At 34.8% G+C, this 13,615-nt stretch overlaps 1 protein-coding gene across 1 annotated transcript in view; it reads right to left on the reverse strand.

Annotated features, from left to right (window-relative positions):
* The window catches only part of LOC127855875 (uncharacterized), a 51,407-nt gene that overhangs the window by 34,297 nt on the left and 3,495 nt on the right, over positions 1-13,615 (reverse strand). The window contains exons 2-8 of the mRNA XM_052391768.1: positions 11,205-11,370; positions 9,281-9,536; positions 6,427-6,568; positions 5,327-5,426; positions 3,721-3,840; positions 2,691-2,915; positions 1,285-1,435 (exon numbers count right to left, since the gene is read on the reverse strand). Coding sequence (XP_052247728.1) covers positions 1,285-1,435; positions 2,691-2,915; positions 3,721-3,840; positions 5,327-5,426; positions 6,427-6,568; positions 9,281-9,536; positions 11,205-11,291 — 1,081 coding nt within the window. The 5' untranslated portion in view covers positions 11,292-11,370. The remainder of the gene's footprint in view (positions 1-1,284; positions 1,436-2,690; positions 2,916-3,720; positions 3,841-5,326; positions 5,427-6,426; positions 6,569-9,280; positions 9,537-11,204; positions 11,371-13,615) is intronic.

Below are 13,615 nucleotides of genomic sequence, written 5' to 3' on the forward strand. Positions count from 1 at the left end.
GCCAACGTACTTCGATGGTGCTCAACCTGGCCATAAAAGAAAACTTACCGATGAAGAAAAAAAATTAAAAAATTGAAAGATTATGAAGCCAAGCGAGTTAACAGAACTTTTCAAACTAAGTGGATGACCGACCGAAGTTGGCTTTATTATGAAGAGTCAAGTAACAAAATGTTTTGTGACATATGTAAACACGATCAAATGCGATGCAAGTCAACAAATCCATTCGTTGTCGGATGTTGTAATTTTAGGATATCAGCGATAATTGACCATGAAAAATCAATCCCACACAGCCACGCCATAACAGCCAAGAATGCAAAGGAGATGTCACCACTAGAAAAAACCAAATCCCAAGCAGGCAATGCCTTAATGAAGACGACACAGATTGTGATTCGGATGATTGTGTTGACTTTCAAAACGAAGAATGCAACACCAATCTTGTTATGTCATTTTGTTCCGAGTCTAATTATAAAGTGTTTTTGGTTTTACTCTATCAAGTGTACTGAGACACAGGCTGCGCATTGTTTGTAATAAATATGAGTTAAACTTTACTAAATTCTTCAGTAATAAACTCACGCTGTTCGGACAGGTGAATTTTTGTCCGGACAGGCAAACTTTTCCAGCAGCCTGTCCTGTTGACAGGCACCTTTTGGGACTTTTCAGGAAGCCTGATAGCTACATCTAGAAAAGATTTAAATGTTTATTACACTAAAACAAAAGTAAAACCCTGCTGCTACTGTTGGAATAAATTGCAGTTCATAGGTTCTTTAAACCCTTTCCCACTCAGAAGCAAAGTGAAAATGGCTATATGCAACCATCATAAAACTAGAACAGCCTGCAAATAACTCTGATCAGGTTTTATGCTGTTTGCTACATGAAGTCTTTAAAACTTGGATCTAGTGAGAAAGATCTTTAATTCAATTTGATTTTCTAAGGGACTACAAACGCGTCAAAAAATGGTTCCAGCTCAAGTAGGTTTCAGTAAAATCACATCGTTTTGACTGATATTTAAAATACGATGTTGTGTGTTTTTTTGCGAACAAATACATTGAAAATTAAGAACAAAAATGTTTTCAATAGTGTCATTAATAAAGCTTAAATTTAAGAGCTGAATAGAGCAATAATTTAGATGTTTATATAATTATATAAAAATAAAATAAAAAATGTGGATGCCGTCAATTGATATTTTAGCAAGTCATGTGTAAATTTTGTTTATTTTTTCAGAAAGGGTATAAAAATTCAGACCCCAAATTCGACCACTGTTGAACCAACAAACCACTGTCGTACCAACAAAAGCCTTGTTGAGGTCTCGTAGCACCCATCTGTCCATGTACTGCCTACCGACCACACCCTCTCCACTCCCCCAGCGGTCATCTGCCCGGTAGGACACCGCGTCTATCGCACACAGGGTCCGCAACAGGTTACCATGCTCATCAGTCTGTGAAATGTCAAATAAATGTACCAATGTATTTGAGATAATTCTCATTTGTTATGCCCCCGAAGGAGGGCATATAGTGATCGGACAGTCCGTCCGTCTGTCTGTCTGTCTTTCCGTCACACTTTGCATTTAGGTTTCGCATTTAGGTTTCGAAAAATTCTCATAACTTCTATGTCCCTTCACATAGCAACTTGATATTTGGCATGCATGTGCATCTCATGGAGCTGCACATGTTGAGGGGTGAAAGGTTAGGTTAAGGTCATCCTCCAAGGTAAAAAAACATGTATCAAAGCAGCGCAGTAGGAGGCATTGTGTTTCTGACCAACGCATCTCTTGTTATTTTATATTAGGAATGTGAGCCTTGTTCTAAGAAAACAGATCTTAACCCTTTGCATGCTGGGAAATTTGTCATCTGCTAAAATGTCGTCTGCAGAATTTCTAAAATTAGCATTTTCTTCTATTTTTTTCAAAGAATACTATCAGAATAGCAAACAGTTTGGATCCTGATGAGACGCCACGTTCTGTGGCGTCTCATCTGGATCCAAACTGTTTGCAATGGCCTTTAAAATTCGGTTCCCGCACTGAAAGGGTTAATGCATGAGTGAATAGTGTTGTCCCAGTGATTTTTTTACCCCATTGGGAAAAGTACCAGTACCTGCAGAATTGGGAAAGTTATGCTTGAAAAACCCTGAATTTGAGAAAATTTGTGTCGTGGAGTCCTCATATTGGGAAATTGGTGGATTTTTTTTTTCTCCCAAATACTTTAAAATTGATAACTAAATGTTGTTAAGTTGTCAATATTATATTAACTAAGGTTCAAGCCATAGATAGGGAAACTAAATAAATGTTGCATTTTATTAATTTTTCGACAGTAATTGGGAAATTTTTATTTTTTTGCTAATTGGGAAAGTTCCAATTTCGGTAACTTTATAAAAAAGGAAAAAAATCACTAGTCACAGATTAGCCAGTGCAGTCTGCACAGGCTAATCATGCACAACACTTTCCACCTTCACTGGACTTGAGCTGAGAAAAGATTTCCTTTACACGAAAAATACCATTCAAGTGGAAAGTTTCGTCCCTGAATGGCACATGTATCACATTTCTTAATACATGTATTCAAATCATAATCATATTCTGGCTTTGAGTGCTGACAGTGTTTGAACTTTCACATTAATTTATTCCTTAATAAAGATCACCCTGGTACTCTCCATACTTAGCGGATGTTTAAAAAAAGGATTGATACATATTTATTTACCTTCGCATCATCCTTGTACATGCTCACAAACTCCAGCCCCGCTGCGTAACCGCATGTCACAGAAAACTGACCAAAGCCGCTGATAATGATAGCCTCGTTCTCGGCCATTTCTTCCATAAATAGAATCGAGACAAGAAGTTCTGGGCACACAGTGAAACGTATTTCTTCTTGTACCCGACCTTTGTTTAGAACACCACCTCCCACATGGCGGTTAGCGAAATCCACCTGCAACAAACAAAGTTAAATTTGTTTAATGAACACATTTTTGTATTCAAATAGTCATCCATTATTAACCCATGTTAATCCTTCCTTGAGACATTTGCAATGTAACCTTTTGATGATTTAAACAATGGAAATGAAGCACTTCAACCAAACAAGCCCAAGTCCTTATATTATTACTTGAGACAAAACAAATATTACACAGCCTTCATACATGAAACTGAGAATCTGCAGACTTGTGCTCGTTTCTTATCACTGAAACTGAGTACTGTTGACAATATGAACCCCGTTCTGGGAAAACAGGGCTTAATGCATGTGTGTATAGTGTTGTCCCAGATAACCCTGAGCAGTCTGCAAAGGCTAATAAGGGATGACACTTTCCACTGTCATGGTATACTAGGTTGAAATAAAGTTTCTTCTTAGAAACAAGAAATGTGTTTGTCTGTCAGATCCACTATGTCCCCTTCTGCGCCGCTTTTTTTTTATTTATTTTTTTACCTTTGACCTTGAAGGATGACCTTGACCTTTTACCACTCAAAATGTGTAGCTCCATGAGATACACATGCATGCCAAATATGAAGTTGCTATCTTCAATATAGCAAAAGTTATTGCAAAATGTTAAAGTTGGCGCAAACCAACAGACCAACCAACCAACAGACAGGGCAAAAACAATATGTCCCCCACTATAGTGGAAGGGGGACATAAAAATCCAATTCAGGTGGAAAGTGTCATCCCTGATTACTGACTGCACAGGCTATTTTGGGACGACACTTAACACACATACATTAAACCCTGTTTTCCCAACTCCCACCTCAATGGTATGACAGCCTGCGTCCTCTATGAGTCCCTCCTCGTGGACCACCACTGGACACAGGGGGCTGGAGCAGTTGAGCCAAGTATCCAGGGTAGGCAACTCTTCAGGCTTGATCACCTGGCAAACAGGTCAAATTGCAAACTCCTCACAGCAGTTACTTCCCTTGGGCATTCGCCCGGTCATTAACTAGTATAAGGGAGACCACTGCGTAGGAGATTGGTTAAATTGTACAGTGCTTACTCTGTGATTTGCCAAATCAGCCCATGGCTACAAATTGACCAAATGGGATCATTATGGTATAGTAGGTAAAATTGTTGGATCCCTACCCTACAGTAGGTACAATTGTAGGGTTTTCATGGCATAGAAGTTACTTGTAGGATTTCATAGGCATTGTAAGTCAATTTGTAGGATATACATGGAATAATAGGCAACAGATATGTAGGTAACAAATTAGGATCTTCACTGAATTGTTGGTTAAATTGTAGGATCTCTACAGCATAATAGGTAAAATCATTGGATATTCATAACAAAGTAAGTAAGATCTTATAGACATAATAGGTCAAATGTATGATATAATAGGCATAATAGGTCGAATTTTGTAGGATCTTATAGGCATTTTAGGTCAAATTGTAGAATTTTAACGGCATAAGACAAGGTACTTCTTTACTTGAGACTGCTAGAAAACAGGAAAATTTTAGAACCCTAAAGTATGGTACTTTTTACTTTCACTAAATAATGTGTGACGTTCAATTTTTCAAGTTACGGGCCCTGGATAAATTATTAGCACAGACAAATAAATACGCTCATTGTCAACCAGAACCAATCTTATTATTTACAAACTATCTTTAATGAATGATACATATTCAGGGCTTTTTTGGATTTTTCAGCTATTTTGCAGTCATATTCCTAATGGATAAAATATCGTTTTACACCAAATAAAGTCCCATTATTGGCTACTATGGTTTGACTTTAAAATGTTAACAAACAGAGCTGTTGAGTAAAGAAATCACAAGTTTGAATTTATAATATGATCCATTGACCTTGAATTTATAATATCCATTACAATGATACTTTTATGCTACTTTTTAAATCCATTTTTAAGTTTTATAAATAATTATTCAAAGGTTACAAATCAAGAATTAAGTACATGTACACAGAAGCTAAAATTCCCAATGTCATGGGTATCCGTCTTATACCCAAACAACGCTAAAAAGCCCTGGTATTCTAAATTCAGATGTGGGAATCTGACAAAACCCCATTTCTTGCAAAGTAATACATCAGTGCTCCAGCTAGGTCTCTGAATCCCACCATGCATTTATTTTTATTTTTATATCAGATTACATAATTATGCAGGAAATTGTTTTTGAAGATTTAATAAATTAATTACATGTTCAACATAAACTTATTTTATTACTTACAAAAATAATGTTTACAATAAATTAATGTATGTTACATGCATGTGAAATATATAAAAACTATAAAAATACTATATGGAAATTATGCCAGAAGGATAATATGACAAATTAGCATCCTTCCCTTTTCAAATCCTGGCTAAAGAACTGCACACTTTCTATACAGTAACATCTAAGTGCCCAAAACTCACCTGTCTGGCAAAGACAACACAACCAGGGAGTCTGTCCCTCTCTGCCTTAATCCTCTCAAAGAAAGTCAAAATACACTGCAGCTTGGCACACTGTGACGGCCTTAAACAGAACGACACAGACATGAGCCTTGCTTTGGGAGAACCAGGCTAAATGCATGTGCGTAAAGTTTCATACCAGATTAGCCTGTGCAGTCCACACAGGTTAATCAGGGACAACATTTTTACAGATACACTACAAAGAGACTTTGTTTAAACCAAAAAAAAATTAAAGCGGAAGGTGTTGTCCCTGATTAGCTTGTGCAGACTGAACAGGCTAATCTGGGACGACAGTTATGCACATGTATTAACCCTTTGCATGCTGGGAAATTTGTAGTCTGCTAAAATATCTTCTGCTGCATTTCTAAAATTAGCATTTTGTTCGATTTTTTTCAAAGAATACTTTCAGAATAGCAAACAGTTTGGATCCTGATGAGACGCCAATTTCCGTCTCATCTGGATCCAAACTGTTTGCAAAGGCCTTCAAAATCCGGTTCCAGCGCTCAAAGGGTTAAACTAGTTTTCTCTAACAAGGCTCCAATGTCAATCATTGCACACATTTTGACTAATCAGTAAACAGCAGGAAGTAACTAAATGTTAACAGTCAGTTAAACCAAATGCAGTTAATTCTCTGAGTGGTTAAGTAGTGGATATTTGTTGATTTTTGTACATCATTTTAAATAACAAATAGTAAGAGAAATAAAACCTTTCATGAGAGGCACATCCACAAGAGAAAATATTTGTTTTATATGATCATGAGACGATTAAAATGTATCACTGAAGCATTGCATTTCATTCTTGCATACTGTTTGTTAACATTTTAATGGGATTTACTGGATAATTTCAAAATGATAATGTGATTACATAAAAATATTAATTACATTTCCCACTTAACAGTGAAAATTATCAATGATTTTGCAGGGTCTTCTTGAAAATAATTATTTTAATAAAGTAAGCAAATTTTAAATTATTTAGTTAAAAATGATTTTTATAAACTTTATAAAATAAAGAACATATTTTTCTTTAGAAATGAGTCTGATTAAGATATTTTCAACAAAACTTACATGGGCAGGAAGTGAAAGAACTTGTTGAAGTTGATTGTACTCAGTTTTGCTTGAAATCCACGCTCTTCATTCGGGAATAGGCAAAGAAACGCACAGGCAACTATTGACCAACATAATGGTCTCGAAATTTCTCTTCTTCCAGCTGGAAAGCAAATTTATCTCATTCTACAAAAACTGGGCTTCAATAATGTACCAAAAGTTTCGTTCCAGATGTGCAGTGTACACAGGCAAATCAGGGACAACACTTTCCTCTGTTATGGTGTTTTTGTGGGAGGGAAGTCTCTTCATAGAGAAAATCCAGTTTAGGTGGAAAGTGTCCTTCCCGATAAGCCTGTGCAAACAGCACAGACTAATCTGAGACATCACTAAACACACATGTCTAACGCCCAATTTTCTTTAAACATTCTTAACCCTTTGCATGCTGGGAAATTTGTCGTCTGCTAAAATGGTGTCTGCTAAATTTCTAAAATTAGCATTTTCTTCCATTTTTTTCAAAGAATACTATCAGAATAGCAAACAGTTTGGATCCTGATGAGACGCCACGTGCTGTGGCGTCTCATCTGGATCCAAACTGTTTGCACAGGCCTTCAAAATTCAGTTCCCGCACTGAAAGAGTTATATGGATTACCGAATATTTATGGCCTTAGAAATACCTGTTATTATTATCATAACTTAATTTCAACACAAGCATTTTCTGTTTGAAATAATTTCTTAACTACTGGTTAGCTTTTAAGCTTGATAAAGAAATTACCGGTATGCTTTTCTCATTCATAGTTATTGTTGAAACACAATGCAAAAATATTAAATGCATTAAAATACACATTTGTGTAGACGTGTTGCTATTCTTCCATTTAAAAACATTTGTAATAAAAATGTAACAGTTTGTCAGCATTTCACTGTAATCAGGGGTGTGATTGAGGCGAAGTCAGAGGGGAGGAAAATTCTGTCGACTGATTTTGACTAGGCGAATCGCGCGAATAACGCAATGACAAACCTTAAAACAGACATTAAAATAAAACATACATTAAAATAAACAATTTCTTGAACTTCATAACACTATTTCTTTATGAAAACCTGTTTAACTTCACATTTCACTTACTGAGGATGCAAAGTAAACAATATTTACTGTGACCAAAAACAGCAGTTGTTCAATGTATTCACAGTAAATGGACTTATTTAATTAAATATCAAACAGGGAAAACATTAATAAATATAAACAAACACACTTGAGTGTTCTTGTTGAGTTAATGATGTATAAAACTGAGTAAAATTAATATATTTTAATGTGTTTACCTTTTAAAATCTTGCATTTCACATCTACATTTCAATGCTATTTCAGTTAACTGAACAGTGTGACAAACATAATAAAGCAGAATATGCATATGAATCTGATTACACAAAGATCCACTAACATATAAATCAAATCATGTTTGTCTATTTCCATTTTCAAACGATACTCTTCTAAATTGTTTTACTTCGCAAGTAGAGTGAACTCCAATTTGCAAACACTGCCACTGGTTTCCGAGACACAAATTCACTGCACACATTTGTAAAAAAAATATGTGTTGCTTGTATCTAAAACGCAGTCTTCATCGATGACAGACACATTTCATTTATCCTATCTAACTATATGATGACAGTCGCTAATTCGATTGATATTTGTCATTTGGATAAACTAATTTTCGCTTTGCAACTGCGCCATTTGCAGACAAACCAGAAAAGAAATACCGAGCACACTTAAAAAGAATGATTTTAATTGGTAGATTGGAAAACAACAGCCAATGACATCGCTCATTTCAAACTGCTTAGGCAGAATCTACCAATGTACTATGCGGAGTGATTTCGAGAGCCGGGGATATTTCGGGCCGCACATAAAAGACGTCCGCGGAATCGGATGTACCCCCCTCTCCCCCCCTCCATTTTTTTTACGAATTTACGCAAATCTCAGAAATTACCTCCGAGACAACCCGATCCGCGGAAATCCGCGGATCCGCGGAAAAATCACACCCCTGGTAATACACACTCAAAATATGGCAAAGAAGCCTTCAATAACATATAATTAAAAAATATATACTAATAGGGGCCTTTTCATGATTTGGTAAATTGACAAAATAAAAAAAAGTTGTTTCAGACTCACACATTTTCATTTTAGTTATGATATTTTTGAGGAAACCGTAATACTGAACATTTACCATGCTCTAAAATAGCCATTCTATGCATCTTTGGACAATTTAAAAACAAGAAAATTATATAGCGTTGCAACGCGAAACGATTGAATAATTCGGAGAGTTCTGTTGTTGTCGTTAAATTTTTTGAATATACTGTAATTGCTTATATAAAGTATAAAATACATTCCTCATTGTATGAGCATGGATGACTGAGTGGTCTAAATGGTAGACTTTTTCTCCAGGACTCCAGGGGTGAGTGGTTCGAGCCCTGTTGAGGGTTACTGTTTTTTTCTTTTTTTAATTTTATTCTTGATTTTTACAGGAGTTTTTTAGATCCAATGTTTAAATTTATCAATATAAAGCATTTAATGACAAACTTCAAAACATGCCAAAATCTGTGAAAAGGCCCTTGTAACCCTTTCCCCCATAAGAAGCGAAGTGAAAATGGCTTTTGCAACCAGCATAAAACCAGAACAGCCTGTGAGTGCATGTAACTCGCAGTCTGTTCAGGTTTTATGCTGTTTGCTGCTCATCAGAATTTAAGTGTTTGAAATGAAGCCTTTAAAACTTAAATCAAGTAATAAAGGTCTTTAATTTAATTTAAATTTCAATGGGACTACAAATGTGTAAAAATATGTGTCTAAGTGGTACAGGGTTAATATGTTGAGTTACTAAATAACATATACCAGTCTGTTGTGAACTAATGCTGATGCCTTCAGTGGGGAGCAATATTTCTATTTCCAACGCCAGATCTATGATGGCCGGAAAAGTCTCAACGAGGAACGTCGGCAATTCAGCGACATGAGCAGCCTGGTCAAAGTACTTGCACAGACCGGCAAACAGGGTCTTGTACCAGGGCTTAGGAGGTCTGTCACTGCAATCTTTACTAAAATCTACCATGGACTGATGTCTAACGGCCAGTGACTGCATGTCCAGATGGTGCTGTAATTGATAATATTAAACAATTATAAATGGCGTGTAACAATTTCAAAAGTGTGATTTAACCAGAAAAATTGTGAATGGGGATCGGGCCCTCATGGATAGGGAACAATTGCATTGTTTTGAAAATAACCTTTATGTTCCATTACTTTACAAAAAAATGTTGGGTTTTGACATTTACTGGACAGCTTCACTTGGGAATTTTAGGCAGTCATTTAGGAAAAATATTGATAACAAGACTATTGTCAAGCAATATGGTCCCCTACCGGTGAAACTCCCCAATTGTCAGAATTTTTTTTTTTTATTTGTTGCCATAGAATTTTTGATGTAGGAACAAAATGAAATGACGTGCATAATATCCATATTGCCATCTATCCATGTTTCAAGTTTCATGAAAAAATATTAAGAACTTTTAAAGTTATCGCAGGATCCAGAAAAGTGTGACAGACTGACTGACTGATACACAGAGCGCAAACCATAAGTCCCCTCAGGTTTCACCGGTAGGGGACAAAAATTACATTGGGAATAGAGCAAAATAACGGCCATACATTTAACAAAAGGCACTGGTAAGGAAAAATTTCAACTCAGAATATACCAAACAAAAGTTTGCAAGTTATGTAATTTAAATATTATCATAGACTAATAATGTTGCCAAAAATAATAAAATGTTTGTGATATGGCAGCTTACAGTATTTTATTTTTATTTATATGTATTATCTTTCTTCTTCAAGAAAAAATCATGAATTGTTTTAAGTCTGTACAGCATAAACACTTATCAATTGTACTTGTCAATTCTACAAAGACTCAAAAGTGAGATTTAATGTAGTCCTTTGCCTACTTGAAGGTGGTGAAATATTCTAACATGTCATTACTTCAAAGTTGTTTGATAGCATTGTTGTTGTAACCATACATTAAAGTGTCCATTGTTAGCATGTACTTTATTTCTTCAGGTTCCAAAAATGAAGGCTTAAGTGTGAAACTGGTGAGAATCAAGGCTACGAAGTCACAGCCAGGCCAGCGCATTCAAGAATCGCAGGAAGGATTCCCAGCTCAGCCGAATAAATAGTGCATGGATTAGTCATGAAAATTTGATATTTTTAATAAGAGGCCAAAGAATAACATGTAGCATGAACCTGTGAATCCTAAGTATGCTACATTGAATGTATGATTGTTAGATTTTTATTGGCATTGCTGAACAATGTTTATGCTCATCAGTAATAAAAAAGAACCTCTTGATTTCTTGCCAAATTTGCTATTTTTTAAAACACCTGTAAACTCCTTATAATGAAAAGTGTATTTCATGTTTCTCTGAACAGCTATTTATGTACACACTTGTAAACAGCGATTTCTGTACACACCTGTAAACAACGATTTCTGTACACACCTGTAAACAGCAATTTATGTACAAACCTGTAAACATCAATTTTTGTACAGGCCTGTACACAGCAATTTATGTACACACCTGTAAACAGTTATTGGTGTTCACACCTGTAAACAGCTATTTTATGTACACACCTGTAAACAGCAATTTCTTTACAGACCAGTTAACAGCAATTTATGTACATGCATGTAAACAGCTATGTATGTACACACCTGTAAACATAAATATATGTACAAACCTGTAAACAGCTAGTTCTGTACACACATGTAAACAGTAATTTATGTACACACCTGTAAACAGTCATTTTTCAGTGAAATCAGCTTGTCCTTGATTATCCACCAGTATGGGTGGTCACAGGGGAAGACAATCCTGGTCATTTCTAATCTTTCCAGGATATGCTCCTGTGGTCGAGTCAATTTACTTCCTTTCCTCTTACTATTTCACCTCATTTTCAATCTACAATTAAACAATGACATTCAAATAAATTCATGAAAATAGATCTGCAACAATTTTACTGAAAATAGTAGGAAGTCATATAAGGTTCTTTTATTTTGTTACATTTTAGTATTTGATTGCAGTTTTTGTTTTGAACAAGGTCTTGCTCTTTTTAAATAAAAATCAAGAATTAGCATTTTTAAGCACTTACAACTTGACAAGAATAATAGAACATGTACATCAGTGGTGTGATTGAGGTGAAATCCGAGGGGAGGAGAATTCTGCCGACTGATTTTTACTACACAAATCGCTTGCAAAAATGTCCGCAGAATCAGTCGTACCCCATTCCCAATTTTTTGACGAATTTATGTGAATCTCAGGAATGAACCCCTGGACAACTCGATTTGCGGTTCCGCATAAAAATCACATGCAAATCCCAGTATATTCTCGCAGGTCTGCTATTCCCGAAGTATTTTGTTTATGCCCCCTGGCTTTTGTTAACAAACAAACCTGTGATGCCTACTTGTTAAATCTGAAATAAAACATCGTCTCGCTGCCAGTTGATTCTTAGTTATTTACAAAAAGGATAGAAAAATACTTTGAAGCCCAATTCTTATAAAATCCATCTTAGAAAAATGTCATATGCAACTTATTTACTGTTGTGTGTGTGTAGTCTGCTTGCTAGTTCTTGGGTCCAACATTATAAATATTGTTAAAATTCTCTGGGGATTGCACACCACTAATTTATTTTGATTATTGTTTTGATCAGACTCAAACAATTCTGAAAGCTTTATTGATTTTTTAGGCAAAAAAGCTCTATAGTGCTTGGAAATAAATGTGAACTGATATTTATTTATTTTTGTGATTTAAACTCCAATAATTTTAAATGATAAAAACTTAACGTATTGTTGCTTTTGATGGTATTTCCGATCTATCTTATTCATGTTTGATTTGTTGTTTTTTGTTCCTATGTATTTACTGCGGAAAATATCGGATGTATACTATACCCCTTTTGAGTTGTGGGTAATTTTTGTAAAGATGTTACATCACAAATATTGTATAAATTTATTTACCTGATGGTATTAATTTTTTATCAGAAAAACAATGGTGACTATGTTAAACTTTTAACTGGAACGAACTGCATTATGATCAGCGAACATTTTATCAAGTGATTTCACACATTCTCTATAGCCAAGACTTAAAAATGACCCATGACTCAACAAAACCAAGCCTTTATAATTAAATTGTATTAGAAATGTTGAGGGGCCGTCCATTAAGTATATCAGCTCCAGGAGAAGATGGGTGTGTAAGGACAGGGCTTTTTTTGCTGATTTTGTGAAGCGGCCCTAGCCCCCTCATTTTGTGAAAAATGAGTCGCAAACTTTTCAAAATTGTGAAAACATGAGTCGCGAAATACTGAAAATTGTGAAAAACGAATCGCAAACTTGTACAAATTGTGAAATTCAGAAATCAATGCATAAGTATAACAAAAGCATGTTTAACTCTTAAATATTATGAAAATGTCCTTAAATAATGTAATAAAATCATATATTCCTTGTATGAATATTATATTCAGGGGTTTTACTGGCCCCAAAAAAGTTGTGCAACTTTATCGCGGTGTGAAAACCGCTGGTTATTCCGACTTTATTAATAAGAGCAATCATTTAAAGAACCTTACTACATTAATGAATGATGGCATTGACTGTATTTTTTTATTACTTTTATAAGTATGTTACTTAATACATAAATAACAACAAGAACCTTCATAAGTCTTAATAAGCTTTATTTTTATATAAATAACTTTTTTCACTTGATAAACCAGATAACCAACATAATATAATATTTGTTAACAATAATGTAACAGTATCCTGCCAGTATTTTTTATGGCAATTTCTGGGCCAATATTCGGCCCCATTCCCCTCAAAAAAGAGTATATATTTTTCCCCAATTTTGTAAAAAAAATCTCCTCCAGAAGTTCAAATAAATAAACAATAATTATTTTTTTTTAGAAAGAACTGTTTCATAATCATGACAAATATATCTCAAATTTATTTCATATATAACTAACAAAGTATATAACTATAATTTATATGATTTTTAATTATTATAAAGTGTTATATTATATTAGATTAGTTTTTTCCAAATCAGTGGACTTTTCACATGAATTGCATTTTTCTCCCAAAATGGCCAGGAAAAGGCCTGATGTATCTATATTTGTCAATATTTGTTGATAAAAACATTCCAATTTGGTTCATTTTATTGATAA

The sequence above is a fragment of the Dreissena polymorpha genome, chromosome 13 (genome assembly GCF_020536995.1).
Source record: "Dreissena polymorpha isolate Duluth1 chromosome 13, UMN_Dpol_1.0, whole genome shotgun sequence".
NCBI lineage: Eukaryota > Metazoa > Mollusca > Bivalvia > Myida > Dreissenidae > Dreissena > Dreissena polymorpha.